Source organism: Phragmites australis, chromosome 6 (genome assembly GCF_958298935.1).
Source record: "Phragmites australis chromosome 6, lpPhrAust1.1, whole genome shotgun sequence".
In the NCBI taxonomy this organism is placed as follows: Eukaryota; Viridiplantae; Streptophyta; class Magnoliopsida; order Poales; family Poaceae; genus Phragmites; species Phragmites australis.
Genome location: NC_084926.1, coordinates 41,253,735 through 41,265,837, shown reverse-complemented (window position 1 = coordinate 41,265,837; position 12,103 = coordinate 41,253,735). Strand labels below are relative to the sequence as shown.

General features: G+C 43.7%; 1 protein-coding gene across 1 annotated transcript; it reads right to left on the bottom strand.

Moving 5' to 3' along the window:
* Positions 1-7,318: 7,318 nt before the first annotated feature.
* Positions 7,319-11,184, bottom strand: LOC133922520 (PTI1-like tyrosine-protein kinase At3g15890). The gene is made up of 4 exons (XM_062367884.1): positions 10,924-11,184; positions 10,066-10,225; positions 8,254-8,516; positions 7,319-8,177 (listed from the first exon to the last, which is right to left on the bottom strand). The coding sequence occupies exons 1-4, from the start codon at positions 10,956-10,958 to the stop codon at positions 7,511-7,513; spliced, it is 1,125 nt and encodes a 374-aa protein (XP_062223868.1). The 5' UTR covers positions 10,959-11,184; the 3' UTR covers positions 7,319-7,510.
* Positions 11,185-12,103: the final 919 nt, after the last annotated feature.

Genomic DNA, 12,103 nt, shown 5'->3' with positions numbered 1-12,103 from the left:
TAACATGTGATATACGATGACAAACATTACATGGGATCTTAACCATGAAGACACGACGATAAAAAATGATAGTATGTACGGTACACCTAAAGACCTACCTAATTATGCTCTTGATCCCCTATCTCTATCTCTTCAATTATGCTAGGGATGTGCTCTCTCTTATCGGCTACACCCCTCGGTTGCATCTCACGCACACCCTCAACATCTTGCTTGTTCCCGATATTTGCCAGGTCTGATTTATCTACCACTGTCTGACTTGTTCCTGCTACTGCTTTCGCAGAGTTTATCTCTGTTCGATCCTTCTGGTATGTCTCAGCTAACAAAATCAGAGGGAGACCACAGTCACATGATATATCTACATACTGTCTCATCCAACATAGTTACATCCCACCCCATTCTAGGTCTGTTACACTAGTAACTCACTAGTTACATCAGGACAAATGGGGGCACAAACAACAGGTAAACTCCTTTAACCTCTCCATATCCAAACCCAAATTGGACTTCCCAACATTCCAAGGAGAAAATCCAAATGGATGGATAAGACAATATGAAAAGTATTTTGACTTGGTTGCAGTTCCTCCTGATATGTGGGTTTCTATGGTAACATTATATTGCTCAGGGCATGTAGAGCACTGGTGGCAAGCTTGCGTCTATTTCCAAGGCAACTCAAGTGGACTTAGTTCTGCATCATGGTCTGTAATCATTTTGCTAAACATAGTGTCTATGATGTGGTTGAACAGTTTCATTCATTATCTCAAGAAACAATTGTGTCCTTATACATTGATAATTGAAGAACTCATATCTAGAATGGAAAGACAACATCCTGACCTCTAGAAATATTATTACATTAGATGTTTGTTAGGGACTAAAAGACCAAATCAAGCACTTCTTCAAACCACACATGTCTAACTCCTTGGAGGAAGCTTATGTGATTGCACTAGATCTGGAAAGAGCAATATTGAGCAGGAAATACTATAATACATACCCTGTTGGATCAACCAAATAGCCATTGGGAATGAGCTCATAACAAAAAATTGCCACATCTCAACAGGTCACCCAAAGAGTGCAAAATACTACTAGGATTGAGAAACTGCCAAATCTTACCACCAGGACAAATGATACAAGTACATGTTAGAAATGTTTAGTCCCATGGACTCCAAAACACAAACAAAAATACAGATTTTATCAAGGAGGTGCTCATGCCATTTCCCTGAAACAAGATGAGTTGCACTGTTCTGATGGTGATCAAGACATTCGGCCTAAGCAAGAAGATATGCCTCAGTCATCATCTCTCATGCAAATATCAAAACAAGTAGTACAAGGTACTAGAACTATTTCAACATTCTGCTTGTTGATAATATTGGGCAGGAAAAGGGCTATAACACTTGTGGATAGTGGCAGTACACATAGTTTTATGGACATATCCTTTGCCCACAAGGCTGAATGCTCAATTCAACACATAGGTTTACAAGCTGTGATTTTTTCTAGGGGTGGTGAGCTAAAATCAGGTGGATATGTTCCTTAGTGTCCATACACAATCAACAAAGAGAAATTTTATTCCAACTTTTAGCTGCTAGAACTCAGAAGTTATGATCTCATTTTTGGTTGTGACTAGATTTTTGAACACAACCCTATAGAAATTGACCTCAAACGCAGATTACTGACCATTCAGAAGCGTGGCCATAACCAGCTATGTTTGGATGACTATTCATCAGCTAACAATCCTTGTTCAATATCTACTAAAAACTTTGACAAATTGCTGTCTAAAGGGGTCGTGGGTTATATCCTATAACTCAAGCTTATAAGTTATGAAAATGAAAGGAACAACAATATGATTTGATAATCACTTCTCTATTAGACTAGTACAAATATGTATTCTCTGGACCTACTAGTTTGCCTCCAAAGAAGCTGTGCTCATTCTATTCCATTGAAATCAGGTACTACTCCTCCTAAATTGAGGTCATATAGGATTCCACACTATCAAAAAGATGAGATTGAAAGACTAGTAAAACAAATGTTAGAGCAAGGATTGATCCAACCTAGTAAGGGTCCTTACTCCTCACCTTCCATCTTAGCTAAAAAAAAGATGGAACCTGGAGATTCTGAGTTGATTACAGAAAGCTCAATGATTTAATAATCAAGAACAAATTCCAGTGGCAAGGATATCATTATGGTGGTTGTTGACAGGTTGACAAAATACTCTCGTTTTCTGCCTCTTTCTCATCCTGTCAGTGCACACACAGTGGCTCAAGTATTCATTGACAACATCTTCAAGCTTCATGGATTGCCAACTACTATTGTTTCAGACCATGATAGGATCTTCACAAGTGATTTTTCGAAAGCCCTCTTCAAATCTTTCAAGGTTTCCCTCAATTTCAGCTTCGCTTACCATCCACAAAGTGATGGACAAAGCAAACGTGTTAATCAATGTTTGGAAAGTTATTTGAGATGCATGGTCTTCTCTAAACCCAAAAGATGGTCTTCTTGGTTACCTCTTGCTGAGTGGTGGTATAACAAAAATTACCACTCACCCCTTAAGTGCACTCTCTTTCAGGCTTTATATGGATTTTCTCCTCCATTGGTAAGTGAAGTGAGTGTTCCTGGTCTGAATCTGCAGCCAAGGACTTCCTTCATGAGAAACACAGTATGATTCATTCACTGAATATTAACTTATCTCAAGCTCAAGCAAGAATGAAGAAAGTTGCTAACCTCAAACGGTCTGAAAGAATCTTCAACATTTGTGACCTTGTCTATCTAAAAATGCAGCCATATCAACAATGGCATTTGGAATCAGAAATTCTGTAAAATTTGTAACCAAATACTATGGTCCCTTCATAATTCTACAAAAGATTAGTATTGTGGCATATAAAACTGTAACTTCCACCTCAAGCTCAGATTCATCCTGTGTTCCATGTGAGCTAGCTCAAAAGTCATCTCGGCCCTAAAGCAATTCCTTCTGAAGACCTTCCAATGGTGGACTCTTATGACTGCATCAAATCTACTCCAATTGTTGCCCTGGAGACAAGAGCATTACCTCGAGGTGATTCAATGATTACCCAGTGGCTCATTCAGTGGGAGATCAACACTCCTGATGAGGCGACTTGGGAGGATAGGGACTTCATCATATCGACCTTTCCGGATTTTTATAGCTAAATCATCAAGGAGTGGTGGCCTCAAGGTTTTTCAACACCAGCACCATCAGTTGTTCATTCCATCAGACACTTGGGGGCAAGTGTTGTCGCAATAGGGGGGCATAGTCATGACAGAGCTATTAAAGGCGGAGAGTAAAGACACGTGGACATTGTGGATCGCAGGATACCTCTTTGTTGGAGATCAACGGCTGAGAACTGGCCTGCCTGCTTTATTACCTTTCTGTTACTTTTGTCAGAGAATTACAGTTATGATAGATTAAGCTATTCTGTTAAGTTCAGTTAAATCTTCATTTTATCGCTGTAATGTTATAATTAAACTGGGGGATTTAATCAGCCAAGTCATATGTGGGGAGAACATTTCAGACTTGATGTATTGCTTGAGTTGTAAGTAGAATACAGTAGCCGTACGTAGCTACTTTCCCCAATTTTGCCAGAGGTTTCTTTCTGTTCTTTCTCCGATTACTTCGATTCGCACTCGATTGCTTCTCTAGCTCAGTGCGATCCTATCAGCGGATGACTCCTACGATGTCATCCACGTGAGCCACCAGACCTCTTCGACGAGACGACAGTGTAGCTCAAACGATGTCAGGGCCGAGCGAAACAAGCACATTTCCACAGTGAGCAGCATATCTTTATTTTAGAATGTGCATAAAATCTATGTATCTTTGTATCAGAGAATAATAACAATCAACGAAAAAACATAGAGAAGGCTCGATCAAGGTTCAAAACAGGAGAATTCTGGCTAATCGTCAGTGACCGTTGAGCAACAGCCTACACAGCCAAGGTTCCTTTTTCAGAAACCAGCAGTGTGAAAAGAGAACAAAGTATTGGCTTAGGAGGTTAGTGGCGGTGGTTATACCACAACCTATTAGGAATCAAATTCTAAAATTGTTGCTTGTGTGTCATATCAAAACAGAATTTTCTTTGAGTATATGTATATATCTATATGTTGTACTGGGGTTTTTAAAATAGGTAAATATATAAAATATGTTTTATAGTAACATTTTGAACTCGCTAAGGCGGTACGGGTGATTGCAACAATGGTAATTAAACCAAAACCAACAAATGAGTTATTTTCTTTCGGTAAAGAAAACGATGGATAATGTTCTCCGAGTAATACCAACGGATCATGTTTCTCCAAGAAATACATAAATGACATAGTTGAGCACAGTTGAGAAACTGAAACAAAAACACAGATGGCTCAACGAGGGTTCCGGCACGAGGAACAGAGACTCCGGCGAGACGGCGGCGCATCGAAAGGGCTGGGCTTTCCAGTTTAGAGACGCAAACTCATCTTAAAGGCTTTTTGGGCTGAGCTGGCTTCTTCAGCTCCGGCCTGGATCGGCCCATGTACAGGTCGAACCAAATGGAGCAGCCTCCAGGCTCCTCGGCAGAGCAGTGGAACGGTGACCGCTGCTACTGCAGTCCAGTGAACCCTTGACCGCGCCGCCTCTCCGACCAAAACCCTACTCCACGCGCACGGCATGACGGTCACCATCCCCACCGCCGTGTGCTGGCCGCGCCCGCGCTGCGACAGCCTCAGCATGGACGACACGATGCTTGCGGTGATGCGCCACGGGCTGGACCCTGGGTCGCTGGACGGCCGCCAGAACACGGTGCTCGGCTTCATCTACGCTTCCCTCCCCCAAGCCGCCCGTCTCCACCACAGTGTCCCTCTCCTGCGCCACCGCTGAGGACCCCGAAGACGGCGACGGAGTAGACCAGATCAGTGGCCTCCCCGATGACATCCTCCTACACGTCGTCTCCCACCTCCCCGCCAAGGACAGTGTTAGATTAATCTTGTTGTATTTGCATTAGTTGCATGCTACTGTATTCATGGGTTAGCGAGTTGCATTAGTGGCTGTATACATGTATACGTGCGCATGGCGTAGTAACCGGATCAGGAGTGCGTAGAGAGCTGATCGCCAGCCAGGAGGTGAGTGCACGATTGTGTTACATGAATTAGCTATGCATATGTCAGTGTTGCGGCCAAGTCGCGGCAGGTCGAGTCGTGGCGCACGTCCAGGAGAAAGAACATGTCAAGTGGAGCTTTGCATGGACGCATGCATTGGTACGGTGATGAACCGAGTAAAATTGCTGGACATGTGCTAGTTGTTACATGCAGGTAAGCGAGTTAGTTTAGGCACTGGTTGTTGCATACCGGTTCCTACGGCTAGATGTGCACATCGTGGGATACGGCAAGGTGATTAGCTATTGTGTGCGCGTGTGTTTAAATAGCAGACCATGTATTCATTTCAGTTCAAGAGAAACAAGATAAAAATGCACAAGTTGTGTTGTGCCGCAAAGCCTCTGTGGGTTCCTCTTCGTGTGCTATTGCTTGCCTTTGTGTGTGTGTTTCAACAATTGGTATCAGAGCTAGGCATTCGTGAGCCTGTGATGGCGGACGCCGGTGAGAAGACGGCACCATCCTCGCCCCGAGCGCGCGTCGTTGACGGCAATGCCAGCAAGAGCGACAGTGGCAACGACGGCAATCGTGAGCTAGTGGTGCAGCATGTGAAGGAGGCGGAGGTGACTGTGCGTTACCCCATGCTGACATCCACGAACTACATCGAGTGGTCTCTCTTGATGAAGATAAACATGCAGGCTCAAGGAGTGTGGGAGGCCATCGACCCCGGCGGTGCGGACTACCAGATCGACAGGATGGCACTATCAGCCATCCTCCAAGCGGTGCCACCGGAGATGTTGTCGACACTTGCCGTGAAGAACTTGGCGAAGGAGGTGTGGGAGACGGTGCGCACAATACGCATCGGCGTTGAGCGTGTGCGTGAGGCGAAGGAACAGTCTCTACGCAAAGAGTTTGAGTTGATCCGCATGAAGCAAGGCGAGTCTGTGGACGATTTCGCCATGCGACTGACGGGCCTCGTCAACAACATCCGTACTTTGGGAGGCACGTTGGAAGATGAGGCCGTGGCGAAGAAATTCCTTCGTGTTGTCCCCCCCCCCCAAGTACACACAGGTGGCCATTTCAATCGAGCAGCTGATTGACTGGAAGACGTTGTCCATTGAAGAGCTCACCGGCCGTCTCAAGTCCGTTGAGGAGAGATATGAGATTGATAATAATGAAGCTGAAACAGGTGGTAGCCCATTGCTCCTCACAGAGGAGGAGTGGAAAGCACGTTGGAAGAACAACAACAAGAAGGGCACTTTTGACAAGGCAAAGGTGCGCTGCTACAATTGCTAAGAGTACGGGCACTACTCTTGGGAGAAGAAATGCAAGAAGGAGAAAGAAGCGTTTCTCGTCACGGCAGATGCCGACGATGAGCCAGCGCTACTTTGAAGCCTGGCGATGAGGTACTGAAATAAAGGCAACAAGATTAGGGGGTAATTATTAGATTAATCTTGTTGTATTTGCATTAGTTGCATGCTATTATATTCATGGGTTAGCGAGTTACATTAGTAGCTGTATACATGTATCCGTGCGACATGGTTATGGGCGCTTTCGTATTGTTGTGGCTCACGGCTCACGGCTCACCCATACTTGTTTCTTCAGCACTAGCCTGTGTCTTGTAACTTCCGAATCTTGCCTGGAAAGCTGGATGCACTGCTTGATTGGCACCAGGTTGTTTCAGCCACAACATTCTTACTTCTTAGGGCCGATTTCAGATACCCAGCCTAGCTCTGGGGTCTGCTTTGTTTATTTCATTCAGTACATTGGAAGTTCTTACACTGACAGAGAAATCGGCAAGCATTTCGAGCGATGATCAGTTACGTAGAAATTTCTTACACTGAGGGCAGCTATAGCAGCTACTTTTATTATTATAGCATACAGAGAAAAGAGAAGTAAATTAGGTAGAGATAAAGCTGATATGGAGGGGAATCTTTCTTGCTGACGTGAAAAAAAATCTTATAAACTAATTTTTGAAAGAGATAAAATAAAAAATAGCTCTAAGTATTATGATGTATGTAAAATTGGGAACAATATCTTTTGAAAATTGTATTGTTAGAGATGCCCTGCCGATGACCTTGCAGAAGGAACCATCTTAGGTAGAATTGCACATGAAAGTCATGTACAGGGTGAAAAAGATCATTTTCCCTGCTTGTGAATGCCATGGAAGGACCAATTTGATGAACTATGGGCTGATGAATTAAGATAGATACACGGTAATCACAACAATACAGTGAACAACAGCCCCAGATGTGCAGAATTTTACAAGCCATAAGACAACCACACCAAATCAAATTGACCGTACACAGACGAGGATATCTGTGAACTGGGTAGGGAAGCACCCAAATAACCTGCTACTAACAAGGAATAACTTAAATACACTTAGATAAGCACACTTCTCCCAGATTGGGAGCTCATGTCACCTCTTGACAATATCATCCTATGCTTCAGACTACCTTGCTGAGGGCACAGTCTCACTGGAATCGACTGCCTCCTCTATCACATCTGCTTTGGAACTCTTCTCCTCAATTATGCAATCTGAGCTATCTGGTCCGGATGAGCCCTGGTACGAGCTGGTCTGTTCAGGCTTGAACAGCTCATCATTCTCCAAGTTGGAAAGCTTCTCAGCGGATTCTCCCTTGAGCAGCTCAACAACTTCAGACATAATCGGTCTCTGCTCTGGCTTGTTCTGAGAACACGCAAGCCCAACAAGCACCATTCGCTTCAGCTCATCCTCGACGAAGCCATCTTTGAGCTTTGGGTCAGCAATTTCCTTGAACTTCTTGTCACGGGAGAGTGGAAGTGCCCATTCGGTTATGGTTCGCTTCGTAGTGGGGTTTAGTTTCTCAACTGGCTTCTTTCCGCTGGCAAGCTCTAGAAGCATTACTCCGAAGCTGAAGACGTCGCAGCTTTCAGAGGCCTTCCCAAGCATCGCATACTCCGGTGCAAGATAACCGAGTGTACCTTTCACCTTTGTGGTGACATGTGTTGCGCCATCTGGAATGAGCTTAGCGAACCCGAAATCAGCGACCCGGGCATGGAAATTCGAGTCCAAGAGAACATTGCTCGCCTTGACGTCTCTATGAATGATATGCGGCATAGCATAGTGATGAAGATAACTACAAAATGAAGAGATTATAAATGTAAAACTGCATCAGTATGATGAATATGATGAGATGATGTTGTGAGGCTTACGCAATCCCTTCTGCAGAATCAATGGCGATCTTCAATCTTCGTTCCCAACTAAGATTGCATTCACCTGCGTGCTGTCCATGAAGGTGAGAGTGCAAGCTAAGGTTTGGCATATAATCATAGACTATCAGACGTTCCTGGCCTTCAGCACAATATCCACGCAAGCTCAAAAGGCTCTTGTGCCTCACTTGTGCCAAAATCTTAACCTCGACAGTAAATTCAGTCTCAGCCTTGTTGCTCCAACTCTTAAGCCTTTTCACGGCAATCTGTTTAATGACTGAAGCGTTAAGTTGCAGAGAAAATGAAACTTTTATTGAAAAACTGAAACTGTACACGGTAAATAGTAAATACAACGTACGTGGTCCTTTCATGAAACTTTTATTGAAAAACTCAAACTGTACGCAAACAAACCAAAGAGCCCACAAGGACCACATAGCTCAAGATCCCACAAAAAGTTGTTAATCTTTTGTTCCAGCATTTCAATAAGCTGTTGTCGCATGAATGAGATTGGCCCTGACAGTTCAAACCCACTTAATTTGAAGGCTCTTATAACCGCTTATATTTGTAAACAACTTTTGGAAATGTAGAAGGAATCAAGAAGCTTCAATGTAGGGGATTTTGTTTTTTGTTATAGACTACCAAATAATAGATCGTTAAGTATAGCCTGCCCATGAGTCAGGAGCTCCATTTTTATTTAACCATGCCCATAATGAAAATACACTTCATACATATAGCAAGAACAATGCAAACTTTTGGATCCATTAGGTGTTTGCTATAGAGTTCAAACAACAACAACTAGCTGAAGTGATTGATATGTGAATGGACTAGAAAAAATAAAAGTTTATGAACATGCCAGGTCCAGGCAGACCCAGGTATAATAGAATTTTAGTTGACTGCGATCTGGGTAATGGAGCCATATCCCCTTAACTAAAATAAGTCGAGTATACAATAACACCCTTAACACTTTAGCAAGTCTGTATGTTTGTTATCCCAGGAAAACACAAACCAGTAAGCTGTAGCAGTTTATGGTTATGCCATTGCACCAAAAGCTAGTTCGTTGCAATATCAGTGTCAACACAGCATAATCAAACTCCATCCTCCTCAATAATGATCATGAAAATTTATCATCATATTTAGCATCGTTTCTCTATCTCTCCTATGTTAAATCTTGTAAAAAGGATAAATCCAATGGGGGACTTCAGTTACCCAGTCCTTCCCAACTCCCAAGCTGTTTATCTTCCATCCAAAAATATTGTGATGTTATATGTTTTTCTGCTTCTAGAATATTAGGTGAAGAGGATTAAAACAGATACACATAGGAAAAGTAGAGGAACTGTCTGTATTTGTCAAGACTCTGTGATTGACTGATTGTTAACTGGCCTTCTATTATGCTATGTGGTTTCTTTACCTCTTCAGTTTGTGCTTACACCTATTATCATATATAGTTAGTTGATCATGTGATCTACAACGATGCTATGGCTATAATTTTAGTAGTAAGAAAAAGTCAGCGCTCTTCTAGGACCAAAAAGTTCATGCTTAACATGATCTCAAGCTAAGGTCTAGTTTGGATGGCTGTCATCTTCAAAAGAATATTCACAGAACAGCTGTGAACTCCATTTGAGATTCCAAATGCTGCTAGAACCAAAAACAACACTACAAGGTGAAAATAAACAAACTAAGATACAATCATCACCATCAGCAGGTCCCTCCATCACTACCAACAATACCAAAAACGCTAGAAGCTAAAAATACAGCAAAAGTGTGCACACAGCACAATGCAAGATGTTGCGTTTCCTTTTTCAAGAGAGACTGCACCTGTGATCCATCCCAAAGCTGGCCCCAGTAGACGCTGCCGAACCCACCCTCGCCGAGCTTGTTATCATAATTGAAATTGTTGGTTGCAGACTGAAGCTCCTTCAGCGAGAAGACCCGCCACGTTGTGTCCTTCTTATTCTTCCTCTTACCAGGTTCAGCCCTAAGAACACAACAGTGAAGTAGAAGACGTGAGTTACCTAGCAGATTGTACAGTAAGGAAAGAAAAGGTGCTAATGCAGCCCCCAAATATTGTCACTTTACCCAACTCTTCCCCACAAAGAAGCACCACATTTTGAACAAACTACATAAATTTGACATTCTGTTATTTTCAACCTGACTGCAAATCACCTAAAAAAACTGCCAGCAAATTAAGACTAATATTCCCAATGGAAACAGTGAAATTTGAACTAATACACCAGTTCAAACATCCAATCAGTGTGTCACTTCATTCACTCCAAATCAAGATGCGATTATACATGCTGCTCACCCAAGTACCTAACCAACGCACGAAAACACATCAAGCTCACAAAATCATCTCACATCTCAAGCATTCAAACCTAACAAAATAAATTGCTCCTAAAGTCGTAGCCCCAGATAGACCAATTTTTTCGTGTAACAAACCGAGGTAAAGTTGCACACAAACCAGCTCCCCCAAAATATCCCTATCTGTCTCCCACGCAGACCAAAGAGGGTGAAAGAAGAGTAGAAACTATTCCACCAGCTCCCCCAAAACCCCCACTAGTCCTCACTCCTCAGTCATCCCGCCCTTCTCGCCTAATCGAACAACCCAAGTTCATGCCCCCAAATCGCAATTTCAAGACCAAAAATCCCCGGCGCGGCAAGCCGGCAAGCACTCACCCGTCCGACCTCTTGCAGCAGGATGCCCACCCCATCGCCCGAGGCCCCGGCAGCAAGGACACCTCAAAACTTCCAAATCAGCACGAGCCCGCGCGTTTCCCAGCTCGCCGGAGACCGCGCTGCCAGGCGCTCGCTCGCCGTGGGAGCCAAAGCCGCCTCCTCTCGACGCCCGCGACGTCCTCGCCTCCTCGGGACAGCGGAGAGAGAGAGAGAGAGAGAGAGAGAGGTTTCTCGGGGGTTGTGTCGGCTCAACGCACCAATCGCTCCCCCCACTACCATACGCAAAGCCGCAGCCCGGGCGGGGTCCGCTCACCCGCGGGGCGCCGAGCTGCCGGGGCCCCGCGCCCACGTGGCGCCGCCTGACTGGCGGGATATGAACCACCTGGTGTAACGGTCGGTTTTAAACTGGCGCGGTAACGTCACGCGGCGCTGTAACGGGTCGGGGTCGGGTGGTGGCTGACGCGTGGGGCCACGGGCGATGACCTGCTGCTGCCGTGTGGACAGGCGGGCGGTTTAGTATAGTTCGGTTTGTGGGACGGATGTCACGGAGCAGATTCATTCTATTTTAAGCTGGAGAGTAGTTAGATAGGGTAGTTTGGAATTAAAGAATATTTTTTAAAAATTTAGGATGAAGTTATTTTTTAAAAATAAAATAGTAGAATACAGTCGTCTCATTTCGAACGTGAGATTAATAATAGACCTGAGATACTAAAATAAATTTATTTTATCTCACTCACAAACAAACATTTATATATAAATCATCCTAACATAAAATATATAAATAAAATTATTCAATTCTAATTCGTTATGTAACTAAACAATACTAGAATGCTCGGTGTGGGGCTTGGCTGTTGGATGATGGCTACGTTTGACCAAAAGAAAACCATCCCTGCGGAAGACTTTGCTAAGTACAAATCATGAGGGTGTACTATTATATTGTAGCCAAGAAAACAAATTTTTATGCGAGTTTTGAATGGATTGGTAAGCAGCTTCCTATTCTTGACCGTTTCAACTTGAAATGTCGTTTCTTTTGGATTCTTCGTGTGGACTTTCTCGCAGAATCAAATGCCGTTTCGAGAAGATGCCCGTGGTACGAACGAAGTTCGTACAAACTTTGAATCATATTGTTAGCTTCAGTTGGCTGCCCCTATTATTGGCAATTTGTTTTGCTAGTATCTTA

Bases quoted from the DNA above. Each gene is read 5' to 3' on its own strand.
- LOC133922520 (XM_062367884.1), bottom strand. From the start codon at position 10,958: ATGGGGTGGGCATCCTGCTGCAAGAGGTCGGACGG. The intron at 8,517-10,065 runs GTGCAGTCTCTC...GTCATTAAACAG, and splicing joins AGCTTTGGGATGGATCACAG to ATTGCCGTGAAAAGGCTTAA. The intron at 8,178-8,253 runs GTAAGCCTCACA...TTCATTTTGTAG, and splicing joins GATTCTGCAGAAGGGATTGC to TTATCTTCATCACTATGCTA.